Raw genomic sequence first — 14,206 nt, 5'->3', positions numbered from 1 at the left:
GCTGCAGGGGAAGGCGAAAAACCTCCAGGGCCCCTGCCAATCCGCCCTGGAGGAAAATTCCTTCCCGACCCCAAATATGGCGATCAGCTAAACCCTGAGCATGTGGGCAAGACTCACCAGCCAGCACCCAAGAAGGAATTCTCTGCAGTAACTCAGTTCCCATCCCATCCAACATCTCCCCCCAGACCATTGAGCAGACCTATCTGGTGGTAATCCAAGATCAATTGCCCAAATTAACGATCTTATCATAACATCCCCTCCATATACTTATCAAGCTTTGTCTTAAAGCCAGAAAAGTCTTTTGCCCCTACTACTTCCCTCGGAAGGCTGTTCCAGAACTTCACTCCCCTAATGGTTAGAAACCTTCGTCTAATTTCAAGTCTAAACTTCCTAATATCCAGTTTATACCCATTCGTCCTCGTGCCTACATTAGTACTAAACTTAAATAATTCCTCTCCCTCCCTAACGTTAACCCCCCTAATATATTTATATAGAGCAAGCATATCCCCCTGCAGCCTTCTTTTGGCTAGACTAAACAAGCCAAGCTCTTTGAGTCTCCTGTATGCTGTAGATTTGTACTGAACTCATTTGAAAAGAGACAAAATGCTATTTTTAAGCAAATCTAATTGACAAGAACACTTGAAGTTTGGGATGAAGCTCCAGAGATGCAATCCTTATGAGACTCATTGGGGGGACATCTCCACTGCTGAACCTTCAGCTCATGCCCTTCCCATTGGAACCGTAAGAGGTTCATTGGCATTACCCCTGACATTCATGATTCTTAGTTTTATTCAGGGGCCATACACTCTCTGCTTTGAGTCTCAGCTGAAGAACTCTTGACAGACCATGACCCTTAGACTCATTGAGGAGCCCACCAGAGCCGGCGAGTCCAGGCTGCAGTTAAATTTTGTGTAGTTAAGACCAGTTCATATACTTCTCACAGCATTTTTTTCCCCTCACAACAGGAAATACTGTTGTTCTCAATTCAAGTGAAGGGAAGGGCTTGCTCATGCTCACTGTGTTAAGCAGCAATTTGCCTGTAGCCCAAATGCATCCTTCCTCAGATGCTACTGGAGGCTGGCTGTAGTCTAGAGAAGACAAATTCTCTAAGCCAAATATAAAATTCCCAGTGGTCTTTAAAAGGCAACACAGTAAATTCACTTTTTCCCAAGAAGAGGGGGGAGAACCTCAATGAACTTGTTTGCAGGAAAACACGACTCGAAATGCCTCTGATTTTGCTTCCTCTTTGGGGTCAGAGCACTCTTAATCCTAATAGCTGCAACCTAGGCATGTGAGTTCTAGTGTTCTAATCTAGTTTTATTCTAATCTAATCTAATCAAACCTGATCCAGTTACTTCGAGTTCACCAGTTCTAGAATCAGGAACAGATCATCTATCCATGTAAGAGGTCTGACTGTGCTAGCATGGAATACAGTATCTTGCTGAACTCCAGTGGTGGTAGCTCTTAAGAAGTCTCTCTGAATTTTGTTAAAGCTTTTTACAAGAGAAAGCTATGCTTTGAAACACAAAAGATCGTTGTCTTTGACTTCTAAAAAAGAGTATTTCTTTTTTTATTGCATTCCCTAACATAGTGGGCTACTTGTTAGTTCATAAGAGATCTGAGCCTGCCTTTTGATAGTTCATCTGATAGAGATATCAGCTAATTCCCCTCCTACGGAGAGATCATCAGGTTTTCTGTACCCAGAAGCAAAGGTTTTTAGAAATGAGTTCTGCTTATTTCCCCTGCTTATTTCCCCTGCCTATCTTGTGAATTTCTTCCAACTTGGAATTAAATTTTGTGCTCAAAGCTTGTAGAGAATATTCCTTTTTTTTTTTTTTTAAACAGTTCATATGTGCAAGTCTCTTTCCCCTTTCTCCTAGTCATGAAAAGTTCACAACCACTTTATCTCGTCTGTCTCTACAATGGCTGGGCTCATGTGGCTGCAGACTTCTCAAACCTTGGTAATCAGGTTACTTGTGTTGTGTGTGGATAAACTGCAGTGGACTTAATTTTAAAATGTCCCCAGTTGTCATCAGCATTCCAAGTTTTAAGGTATTCCCATCTCTCAGGGTTCTTGGCCTGTCATAAACAGATAGCTAAGGGTTAATGTCTCTTTCACCTGAAGCACCTGACCAGAGGACCAATCAGGAAACCGGATTTTTTCAACTCTGGGTGGAGGGAAGTTTGTGTCTGAGTCTTTGTTTTTCTGTCTGCCTGCTTTCTCTGAGCTTTGGAGAAGTAGTTTCTGTTTTCTAATCTTCTGTTTCTAAGTGTAAGGACAAAGAGATCAGATAGTAAGTTATATGGTTTCTTTTCTTTGGTATTTGCATGAATATAAGTGCTGGAGTGCTTTAATTTGTATTCTTTTTGAATAAGGCTGTTTATTCAATATTCTTTTAAGCAATCGACCCTGTATTTTGTTACCTTAATACAGAGAGACCATTTGTATGTATTTTTTCTTTCTTTTTTATATAAAGCTTTCTTTTAAGACCTGTTGGAATTTTCTTTTCTGGGAAATTTCAGGGAAATTGAGTCTGTACTCACCAGGGAATTGGTGGGAGGAAGAAATCAGGGGGAAATCTGTGTGTTGGATTTACTAGCCTGATTTTGCATTCCCTCTGGGTGAAGAGGAAAGTACTTTTTGTTTCCAGGACTGGGAACAGAGAGGGGGAGTCACTCTGTGTAGTTTCACAAAGCTTGTGTCTGTGTATCTCTCCAGGAGCACCTGGAGGGGGGAAGGGAAAAAGGATTATTTCCCTTTGTTGTGAGACTCAAGGGATTTGGGTCTTGGGGTCCCCAGGGAAGGTTTTTCAGGGGGACCAGAGTGCCCCAAAACACTCTAATTTTTTGGGTGGTGGCAGCAAGTACCAGGTCCAAGCTGGTAACTAAGCTTGGAGGTTTTCATGCTAACCCCCATATTTTGGACGCTAAGGTCCAAATCTGGGACTAAGGTTATGATATGGCCAAATTATCATAATATCTGAGGGTTTTACATGTCAGTTACTTGTAGTAAGTTGTTAAATGGAAACTTTCATATTTTTCCATCTTTTCGAGTTTTATTTGAACTTTCCAGTTTTGCAATATAAAAAATTACAGGAAGTTTATTAAAGCTTTTCCCTAAAGTTTACTACTAGAGACTTTACTTTCACCTAATGTTGTCTTTTTTTTTTTTGTACACATACCCTTTTACGTATATGAGAGTAAAGGTACTACTGGGGGTTGCTGAAGTTAAATGTTCATAAATTTAAAACCATGGAACCAGTTTTCTTCAAACGTTGACTCTTTGGGATCATTGAAATTGACACAATAAAGGGGTAAATCATGCTCACCTTACTCCTGCAACTAATGAATAATGTTAGAGTTTGACCCAAAATTGAATTTATGGAAAATAAGTTCAGGTTTTAAATTAATTTTTTTTGGCAAAAGAATGTTTGTTTGAAAATGTGCATCCAAGGTACATTTCTCGGTATGTATGCTCCTGTAGAGAGTGGAAATTTGCATACTGAGTTATGTACAGGAGAAAGTCCAAATGGTCATAAATTTAATAAATGCAAGTTTCTTGTCAAACTATGCAAAGCCACTAAAAATTGTCCACATCCAGTTTTTCAATTTCTTCTCCTTGTATTTTCGCTCTGTCTTAAAGAGTAGATACAATTTTTTTTGAAATGGCAGAAAATAGTGATGCTGCTTCTCGCATCCGTACCATCTCTAAATGATAAGATTTTGCTTGACTTCCCAAGAAAATTTAATATGATGGCAGAGCTGGAAAATGGACATTTTTTGCCCTCATGATGTTGTTTCAGAAAAATTTTGTGTTATGAAATTAGACATTTATGATGGAATGATTTTGGAGCCCTAATTAAATGGTAAGCCAAATTAATGTTTTTACATGAGAGCTAGATCTGGAATCAGATTTTCTGATTTGTAGTTTCAGCTGGTAGACCTCTTTTGTTCTCTTCTTCTCATGCTGGTCACCTAAATCCATCAGTGTTCACAGTTAAGTAACATGTATTTCTACAGGAGTTGGAGGGAAAAAAATTCTATATTTCTGAATTAATACTGTGAAACTTGAAGCATTACCTGTAATGACAGTGGAGAAACTTGGAGAGATGAAAAGACGACTTTTCCCTTGAGTGAAGGACTATCAAATTAATAGAAAAGGAAACTTTTTCTGTGCTTATGCATTTACGGGAGGATAAAGTGAGAACAGATCTAAAATAGGTTAGTCTCCACTCTTGTTTGTTCTTCCTCAGCCCACCAAATTAAAAGCATGAGCCAAGTTCTGCTGACACAGTAATGTAAAATCTGAAGGAGCACTGTTGAAATCAGTGGAGTTGCACTGGTGCAAAACTTGTATGGGGCTAATTCTAATCTCTCTGAATTTTAGTTCTTGGTCCAAGATACTCTTAATAGTTTCAGTTCATGGATTCCTAGACTTTTAAGGTCAGAAGTGATTGTTATGATCTAATCTGACCATAATACAGGCCATAGAATTTCATCCAGTAATTTCTGCATCTGGGCCATAACTCCTACTTGAGTTAGCACATATCTTTTAGAAAGACATCCATTGATTTAAAGACTTAAGTGATGGAGAATTCATCACTTCCTTTGGGAATTTGTTATAGCAGCCTAGTTGTTTGGCTGTTTAAATGGGCTTGCTAGAGAAAAAATCCATATCTTCAGTGGTCTCATGTGAGTGGGTCCTTTCCTATGCTGAAAAAGACAGGGAGAAGCATAGAAGTAAAACTTTGTGATGGAAAATGAAGGTAGATTGGAACCCAGACAATTTTTATTTCCATTACTATGAAAAAATATACTGAACAAATATTTTAAAGTTTTTAATGAAAAATCAAATCTTGCAGCAATATATCATACTTACTTAAGAGAGTGTTTTGTTTCCCACAAATGTTTATGCTTCCCAGGAAGAGCTAAGCAGTCAGTTTACTAAATATAACTGATTTACCAACTTAAAATGTACTTCCCACCGTTGCCACTTCTGGGCAGACTAGAAATTGTAAGCATAATTGTCAAATCTTGAAATATCCAGTAGCAATAACTTTTCAGAGGCATTGACCTTGCTGCAGAGGGATAGCACCCTAGAGGGAAAAGATTGAAGCAAATGACTCTTGTTAACATATAGATGACTTGCCAGTGCTGACAAGGTTTTGATGTATTTAATGATACAAGTAGTCCTGCTGTTATTACTAAGAATTGAGCGTGTAAACTTACTACCTCGTGCTATGATGCAGGGTCAGGTTGGGTGAATACTGCAAAATGAGAACTCTACGAAACACCTAAGTGCTGCAGGAAGCAGGGTTGTACTGAACCATTAACTCAGAATATTAAGGGGTATTATGCTTGCTGGAGTTGCAGCCTTTGTGATAAGGGACATTTAGTTGTAACCACTTTGAGGCTCTCTGGAATACTAGTGCAGATGTAGTCACGTCATCTGTAAAAAGATGTATTGGAATTGGAAAAGTTTCAGGAGTATGGAACAGGTACCATATGAGGAGAGACTAATTAGACTGGGACTTTTCAGGTTGGAAAAGAGATAACTAAGCGAGGATATGATAGAGGTCTATAAAATAATGACTGATGTGGAGAAAGTAAATAAGGAAGTGTTATTTACTCTTCATAACACAAGAACTAGGGGTCACCAAATGAAATTAATAGACAGCAGATTTAAAACAAACAGAAAAGTATTTTTTTTTCACACAATGCCCAGTCAACCTGTGGAACTCTTTGCCAGAGGATGTTGTGAAGGCCAAGATTATAACAGGATTCAGAAAAGAGCTAGATAAGTTTATGGAGGATAGGTTCATCAGTGGGTATTAGCCAGGATGGACAGGATGGTGTGCATAACCTCCGTCTGCCAGAAGCTGGGAATGGAGTCAGAGGCTGGATCACTTGATGATTACCAATCCTGTTCATTTCCTCTGGGGCACCTGGCATTGGCCACTGTCGGAAGACAGGATACTGGGCTAGAAGGACCTTTGATTTGACTCAGTATGACCGTTTTTATCTTCATAAGAGTATGGGTGTGAACTCTAAGGTTCTGCCCAAATTTCAATTTCGGGAAATTTAGACAGACAATTCAAATTTCCCCCTGCACTTACAATTGTACAGTTTGTTTGTTTTTGTTGTTGTTTGTTTACCTCCTGACCTTAGGTTGTATAATCTCTGGCTTGTTTTATCAGCTGCTGTCTTCCTCTCAAGGAGCATAATCATTTTAGGGGTTGGTGGTTTGTTCCCCATTGGCATACACTTTTACTTTACTTACAGGTCTGCTATGAGACTTAATCATTGTAAAATACTTTCAGAACCTTAGATGAAAAATGCTATAGAAGAGGAAAGTATTCTTACTCCTTAATTACATATTATTATTTTTGCTGAGATGTGTATTAAAATGCTGGTATTCTGAATTTTTGATGAAATAGTATGAACTGCAATTTGGTCTGTAGGTAATGTGGTGTCTGAGGATGGTTCTTATGTTCTGTTTTAGGCTCCAGGATTTGGGTTTGGCATTGCGATATCTGGAGGAAGAGATAATCCCCATTTTCAGAGTGGTGAAACATCAATAGTTATTTCTGATGTCCTGAAAGGAGGTCCAGCAGAAGGACTACTACAGTAAGTGTTATGTTTTTTTTCCTTCTGTGGGAGATTACAACTTCATCGAGGTTTGGGATATCAGTGCTTGGCTCAGATGAATTTCCTAATTATCTTATGGTAGCTCTCAAGATATGATAGCTGCGCAGTGGTCCTCTAATACTGCAAGTGGCTTCTTCAATGACTCATTTCTTTAAGAGGGGTAGCCGTGTTAGTCTGTATCAACAAAAACAACGAGGAGTCCTTGTGGCACCTTAGACTAACACATTTATTTGGGCATAAGCTTTCATGGACTATAACCAACTTTGGGGGTTATAGCCCACGGAAAGTTATGCCTAAATAAATTTGTTAGTCTCTAAGGTGCCACAAGGACTCCTCTTTGCCATTTCTTTAATGTTCTCTTTCAGCTCATTGAAATTTTTTTTATTATACATCACATTATGGTTTTTTTAGGGAAAATGACCGTGTGGCAATGGTTAATGGAGTCTCAATGGATAACGTGGAACATGCATTTGCCGTTCAACAGTTGAGGAAAAGTGGAAAAAATGCCAAAATAGTAAGTGAATGTGTTTTTAAACCTTAAATTTAGTAGAAGTGCCTATACTGTCAGTAGTTAGTGGAATTGTGCACATTATTATTGAGCAACTGTCAAGTAAGACACCCAAAATTACTCTTGAAAACTTTTAAACCATAGTTTTTGATTAGCAAGACATGCAGTCAGAAAAGACTTTAGGTAACAGAAGCTCCTCTCCTCACTATAAAGGAGACTTTTCCTAGGCTGCCGAGACAGTTCATTTCTCAGCTTATTTCTGCAGGCATTATCAGGCTTTTCAAATGCTAGTCAGTGCCGAAGGTCTTCACTCTTTTTATTCAAGCCCCAACAAACACATCTTTGTGTTCAGTAAACACCATTTGCCAAAATAAGGCATAATAACCTTAATTCCTATAATTTCAGACTTATTCAGAGGATATAGATAGCTTTTGAACTTGCAAAACAACAAAATTGGACATTAGTGAAAGGTAGTAATCTGGTTTTCTGAAAACTTTCCAGATTTATATTTCTAAAAAATGAAATAGAAAATAAACACATTGGCAATTTGTTTAATTTTGGAAAGTGGTTTTGTTTTTAGGGCTTAAAAACTTTACTTTTTTATTCCTGGCTATTCCGTAATGCTCTTTTTTCACACACTCATACAGATTTGCAGTAATTGCAGTGCTATACGTTTATAAATTTGGAAATCCAGTGGGTTTGCAGATGTCAAAAATAACTTGCATGTCAAGCTGTACAACTTTTCATATTAGAAAGCTGACATTTCAGAGTAATGCTGTAAAGCAAATCAGTGGAGGCTCTGGTGGTTTTGCTGCAGAAATGGCATGATCTGTAGTGGAAATACAATATTTTTTGTACTTGTGCATAAAACCCAACAACAATGAAGAATATATTATAGTTCCCAAATATTTACAGGGGTATAATTACTGAAGCAGAATATTCAAACATAGTTAGTTCCCTCTAATGATATAGATTATCAGGATAAAACTCAACTTTGAACTATCAATACTAATGCTTTCTTCCCTCTGTGGTTTGCCTAATCACAATCCTGAAAGACTGGCAGGTTTCAAACCCAAACAGAGTTACTGTCAGTAAGATACTCAGTATACAGTAGATTATATGTTAATGAGTAGAGTTTTGAGTAGTTCCAATAACTGGTTTGTGGCTTTAATTAAAGGGGAAATAATCCAGACTTTCAGCTCTGTGGAAATAGAATATTGCACTGCAATAGCTGTTACTCTTATTTTGTTAGCAATTACCAATTTGCTTGGACTGCAATAGGAAAACTAATGTGCTGATTTGGCAAAATGGTTAATGTAACTGACAATAAAGCGGAGTGTTCCATCAGTCTGAACTAATGGCTTTTACTCTGTCTCGCCATCTGTGGGATACAGTTGCCAGAAAAATGCAGAAATGTAGACCCAACGTAAGTCCATCTATCATATTTTCTTTTGCCTTCTGTTTAGCTTTATTTCTATTCAATGCAGATGTGTTACTATCTTAAAATGGATGTGGATTTGGGGCTTAGCTGCACAACAACCACATTAGTTACACTGTGACCAGGACAAAGGTTTCACAAGGGACAGCTGTACTTTTAAAGGGCAAAGCCTATACTGTACATTAGACGGGATTTAAGTTACCTTGGACCCCTTAAGAGCTTCCAACTCTGTCCTCTCACAAACTGGATTTCCCTGGACTATGATTATGTGAGTTCCTTCTCTTCTTGTATAAAAGAGAATATAAAGCTTTTAGTGCACTGCTGTAGAGTAGAACTGGTTTGTTTTGAGCTAAAACAATCAAGGACTCCATATCAGGAAAGAGTGTCTTTATCTGAGCCTTATTATAGTTCATTGTTCACCATCTTCCATTCTGGGCTTCTGCAACTTGCCTTGGAGCTTGATTGCTTCTTGAGAGGCTTGTTAGACAGCTCCTTCCTAGACCAATCTCCCTGTGGCATTATTTTGCTTTGGCATATGTCCACTTTTGCTCTGCAGCAGGATTTTTATCAGATTTACCTTCAGTCAGATTCCCTAGATGGCTTTCCACAACCCATCTTTCTTGAGGCTACTGTTGGACTCCTGTGTTGCGTTAGCAGAACTTTTTCTGCTAGCCTAGCCTAAGTCTGTATTTGATAGTAGAAGGATGGGGGGTTCTGACAGCATTTTGCTTGAGTGTTGCCCTTCTTGAAAACCTTGTATAAATTCATTTTGTCAGGCTGATTACACATCGCAGTTGGGTCTCACATACGACATCAAGGCCACATCACTTTGGACTCTTAACTTCTACATAACTTTACCCAAGTGAAACAAACTGTATGGAAGGGGGTTATTTTTGTTCAGAATTCTAGCTGACGGCTTTTCAATCACTACTTTTTGTGGGACCTGGAATGTTCTTTCATGCCTCTGTCCTCGTAATGCAGAAGGTAATGCTATTTCCAGTTTTGTTTTTGGTTCAAAATCATTTTAAATAATATTTGTAAATTAAAACAAAATTTCTAAGGAGAACAACATACTTAAGCTAGCTTTTAATAACATGAGTACACTTGAAGTTTATTTTTAATCCAATATTCAAAGACAAACTTAACTTAAAAAAATGAAGGGAATTCGAAGGACTGAAAATTAAAAACAAGTTAGCTTTCTGACTTTTGAGGAGAGAACCTACATACCTTTGACCACTATCCTCCTGCAAGGTGACCAGTATACTTCTAGTCTTGGTCTTCTTGCCAGCCTCAAATGCAGATGAAGTAGTGCTGCCAATAGATGATGGAATACACTTACTCTGTTTTCCATATGTTTTGGCCAAGTAAGATGCTGTCAGCTCACCTCTTCTTAAATTCATGAATTTGCTACTTCCATAGCTATGGACCTTGGTCATAGAAGCCATTTGAGTAAAGTAGCTGCTCCCTGCCTTTATTTACCACTGCAAAATCTTGTGGTATCTAGATTAGCCTCCCCATTTATGCTTGGTACTTATTGGTAAGTATAAGACAGCTTTATATCTCTACTATATTACACACCTTATGGTCACAATTAATTTTATATTTCATAACTATTGAAACTTAAAATTTTCAGACATTGGTAACAAGGAATGATGCTTCTATATGTAATTGGGCATTTTACCAGTAAAATACTGGGACGGCAGTTTGACTTTTCTCAGGTGTATCATTGGTCTTATAAACCAAATTCATTCATACCTGAATGAACGATTCTGGTTAAAGTGGCTGTTAAATGTAAAGATAATAATGACAGGAAAGCTCACAGGAGGAGAAATCTGACAGTTACTGCTTCTGGGTTTGTTTCTCATCCCAGCTGGCACCATGCTTTTAAGGCATTTATGCCATCTCATTTAAACATGTATGGAATCCTTTTGTCAAATACCTAACTCGTCTCTTAGATGACCATATCCATGAACATCTGATTTTTTTTTTGATTTTTTTTTTTAATTTGGAAAGAGAAAAAGCAGAAAGCAATTAAGTGGGGGAAGAAATGTTTTTTTTAATTGCAATGCATTATGACACTGGTTTATCCAAAAACTCTGTGTAGGAAAACACAATCTTTGAGTGAAGTAGGAAGCTAACCAGTTGGGTTCTGCAATGTTTGTATTCCATCCTCCAATCCTGGAGCAATGAAAAGCTGTTTGCCTGACTTTGCATTCACAATAGCTCATTTCAGGTTAGCCTTGCTGCTGTTTTTTTTCGCTCTTGGCACATTGTTGGAGTTTTTAATGGATTTATTAGTACTGCAAAGATCACTGATAACATGTAACAATACTGTAGCTTGTTCATAGTAGCTGTCTTCCATAACTGGTATCTTCTTCTTTGAGTGATTGCTCATATCCATTCCAGTTAGGTGTGCGCGCCGTGCGTGCACGTTCGTCGGAAGATTTTTACCCTAGCAACTCCATTGGGTTGGCAGGTCGCCACCTGGAGTGGCGCCGCTGTGGCACCTGATATATACCCCTGCCGGCCCCGCCACTCCTCAGTTCCTTCTTACCGCCGTGTCGGTCGTTGGAACTGTGAAGCGCGGCATAGCTGTCCTCCACATACCTAGCTTTTCCTTATTCACTCGTTGTATATAGTTATCGTTAGTGTATAGAGTAATTAGTTCATAGTTGTCAATCAGTTATTGTGTATAGCTTAGTAGGTTCGGGCTCTAGCCCTTCCCCGCACCCAGTGCCCGGGCTCATGCCCGGTTCACCAGGATTCAAGCCGTGCTCGGCCTGTAAAAAGCCGATGCCCACGAGCGATCCCCACGACGCCTGCCTAAAGTGCCTGGGGGAATCGCACATATCTGAGAAGTGCCGCATTTGTAAGGCCTTCAAGCTGCGGACCAAGAAGGAGAGAGACCATCGTTTAAAGACTCTCCTTATGGAGGCATCTCTTAACCCTCCTTCCTTGGCACCGAGTGCCGACACCACTCCGGCACCGGACCGGGCCGGCACAGCGAAGACGCCTCAGCACCAGCCCTCCCTGGCGCAGGGTCCCGACCGAAGAACATCGACTTCCTCTACTCCTGCGAAGCAGGCTCATGCGGACCGCCCGGCACCGACTCCTGCCGCGGCCCCGACGCCAGTGATACAGTTGACTCCGGCCCTGAGAGGTCTGTCGAGTTCGGTCTTGGAGAGCTCCCCGGCAAGACCTGTGGTCGAGCTGACGGTCCCCTCTACGCCAGAAACATTCTCTTCAGCCAGGGACCTTATTGCAATGACCGAGTCTGCTCTGCCTCAACCCCCGGCACCGCCGGAGCGGGTTCTTCAGTCTAGAGGCAAGCCTGCAGCCATGAGACCTCTGTCCCTGGAGTTGGCGGGCCGGCACCGATCCCCACCTAGGTCCCGGCACTGCTCCAGGTCCCATGGAAGATCTCGATCGAGGCGCTGCTCGCAGTCCCGGCACCGCTCACCACGGCGGTACCGGTCGTACTTGCAGCACAGATCCACCTCCCGATACTCTCGGCACCGCTCCGGTTCTAGTCATCACTGCCGGCACAGAGACTCCCGCAGCCGCTCGCACCATCGGCGTTCCCGATCCCGGGAACCTCCTGGCACCAAGCTGGTGGCAGGTCCCAGTCGTGATCTCAGCACCGTTATGATTCCCGGTACCAGTCTCCGGCACCGAGGAGGTCTCCAGCAACGGGGGCGAGAGACCCATACCAGCCTCGTTCGGCCCCCCTGGCCTTCCCACCAGCCGTCTGTGTCCTCTCAGGTGGATAGCCTATATGCCCCGGACACAGACATACCTGCTACCTTGTTCCACGAACCCCAGCCTCAAGAGCATGGACCGCAGCAGTGGGGGTTCTGGATGCCTTGGACGTACCATCAAGCCCAAGGCCGTCAGCCGGGTCCCTCACGTTCCAATGTCTCGGAGCACTGGGTTCCTGAGGCCACGATTTCCCATCCTCCTCCCCCTCCCACGGAGGAAAGGTGGTCCCAGCCTCAGGACCCCAAACCCCCTGCGGAGTCGGACGCAGTTCTTCAGGCAGAGCCCTCCGCAGACCCGCTCCTCCCAGGTCTCTCCTTTTCATCTTTCCCGGACGAGGCTGTGGCTGGAACATCATCTACCAGCCCGCCTCCACTTGACCTTAGGGCGCACCAGGACCTCCTCAGGTGTGTTGCACAGAACATGAACCTGCAGGCCGAGGAGGTCTCGGAGATACAAGATCCAGTGGTGGACACATTGTCAGCGGATGCCCCCACTAGGGTTGCCCTTCCATTTATTAAAACCATTCAAGCTAACACCACTACGATCTGGCAGTCTCCGGCTTCTGTTCCCCCCGCTGCGCAAGGGGTGGAACGTAAATACATGGTCCCCTCAAAGGGGAATGAATACTTATATGTCCACCCTCCCCTTTGTTCCCTCATCGTCCAATCTGTGAACGAGAGGGAGCGACATGGTCAGCAGGCCCTGGCCCCAAAATCCAAGGAGGCGAGACGCATGTACTTACTCGGCCGAAAGGTCCACTCTGCGGGGGCCCTCCAGCTCCACGTCTCCAATCAGCAGGCCCTCCTTAGCCGCTACAGCTATAACACCTGGGCCGCCACAGACAAATTTAAGGAGCTGCTCCCTCAGGAAGCACGTCAGGAGTTCTCCGCGATCCTCAACGAGGGCAAAAAGGTCGCGAGAACTTCCCTGCAGGCTTCCCTAGACGCCGCGGACTTAGCTGCACGTACTCTGGCATCTGGCGTTACTATGCGCCGTATCTCGTGGTTGCAGGTCTCCGGCCTCCCCCCGGAACTCCAGTATACCATTCAAGACCTCCCATTTGAAGGCCAAGGCCTGTTTTCCAACAAAACTGACCCTAGGCTGCAAAGCCTAAAAGACAATAGAGTCATTATGCGCTCCTTAGGGATGCATACACCCGTAACCCAGCGCAGACCCTTCCGGCCACAGCAACAACACCAGCCTTACCCCCAACCCCGGCAGAGGCAAGACCTCTCCAGACGGCGAGGCAGGTATGGTCGCTGCAGACAATCTGGCAACCAAGTAGGCCAGAACCAGAACCCCTCCAAGCCTTCTTCGGGGCCGAAACCTTCCTTTTGAAGGTGCGCCCGAGGGTGTTGTACCAGTTTCGTTGATGGATCCGTCCCCTCCTTTTTCCAACCGTCTTTCCCTTTTTCTCCCTGCATGGTCCCAGCTAACATCGGACCGCTGGGTCTTACGCACGTTGGAACTTGGATACCACCTGCAATTTGTTTCAAACCCTCCCTCATCCCTCTTCAGGGACCCGTCTCACGAGCAACTCCTCCTACAGGAGGTGCGAGCGCTCCTCACCAAAGGAGCCATAGAGGAGGTTCCCGAGCTCGAGCGGAGCAAGGGGTTTTATTCCCGCTACTTTCTAATCCCCAAGGTGAAGGGAGGTCTCAGACCTATCTTGATCTGAGGGAACTCAACAGATACCAAGTAAAGTTGAAGTTCCATATGGTATCCCTGGGAACCATTATCCCATCCCATCCCTGGATCCTGGAGATTGGTACGCCGCCCTCGACATGCAAGATGCCTACTTCCATATAGCCATCTTCCCACTCCACAGGAGGTTCCTCCGGTTTGTGGTCAAC

At 42.6% G+C, this 14,206-nt stretch overlaps 1 protein-coding gene across 10 annotated transcripts in view; it reads left to right on the top strand.

Annotated features, from left to right (window-relative positions):
• TJP1 (tight junction protein 1) overlaps window positions 1-14,206 on the top strand; it is a 319,386-nt gene that overhangs the window by 225,751 nt on the left and 79,429 nt on the right. For all 10 annotated transcript variants that reach the window (XM_050967885.1, XM_050967883.1, XM_050967893.1 and 7 more), the window contains 2 exons: window positions 6,503-6,627; window positions 7,060-7,162. In XM_050967885.1, coding sequence (XP_050823842.1) covers window positions 6,503-6,627; window positions 7,060-7,162 — 228 coding nt within the window. The remainder of the gene's footprint in view (window positions 1-6,502; window positions 6,628-7,059; window positions 7,163-14,206) is intronic.

The sequence above is a fragment of the Gopherus flavomarginatus genome, chromosome 9 (genome assembly GCF_025201925.1).
Source record: "Gopherus flavomarginatus isolate rGopFla2 chromosome 9, rGopFla2.mat.asm, whole genome shotgun sequence".
Classification (NCBI taxonomy): Eukaryota; Metazoa; Chordata; order Testudines; family Testudinidae; genus Gopherus; species Gopherus flavomarginatus.
This window is presented reverse-complemented; position numbering and strand designations above follow the sequence as displayed.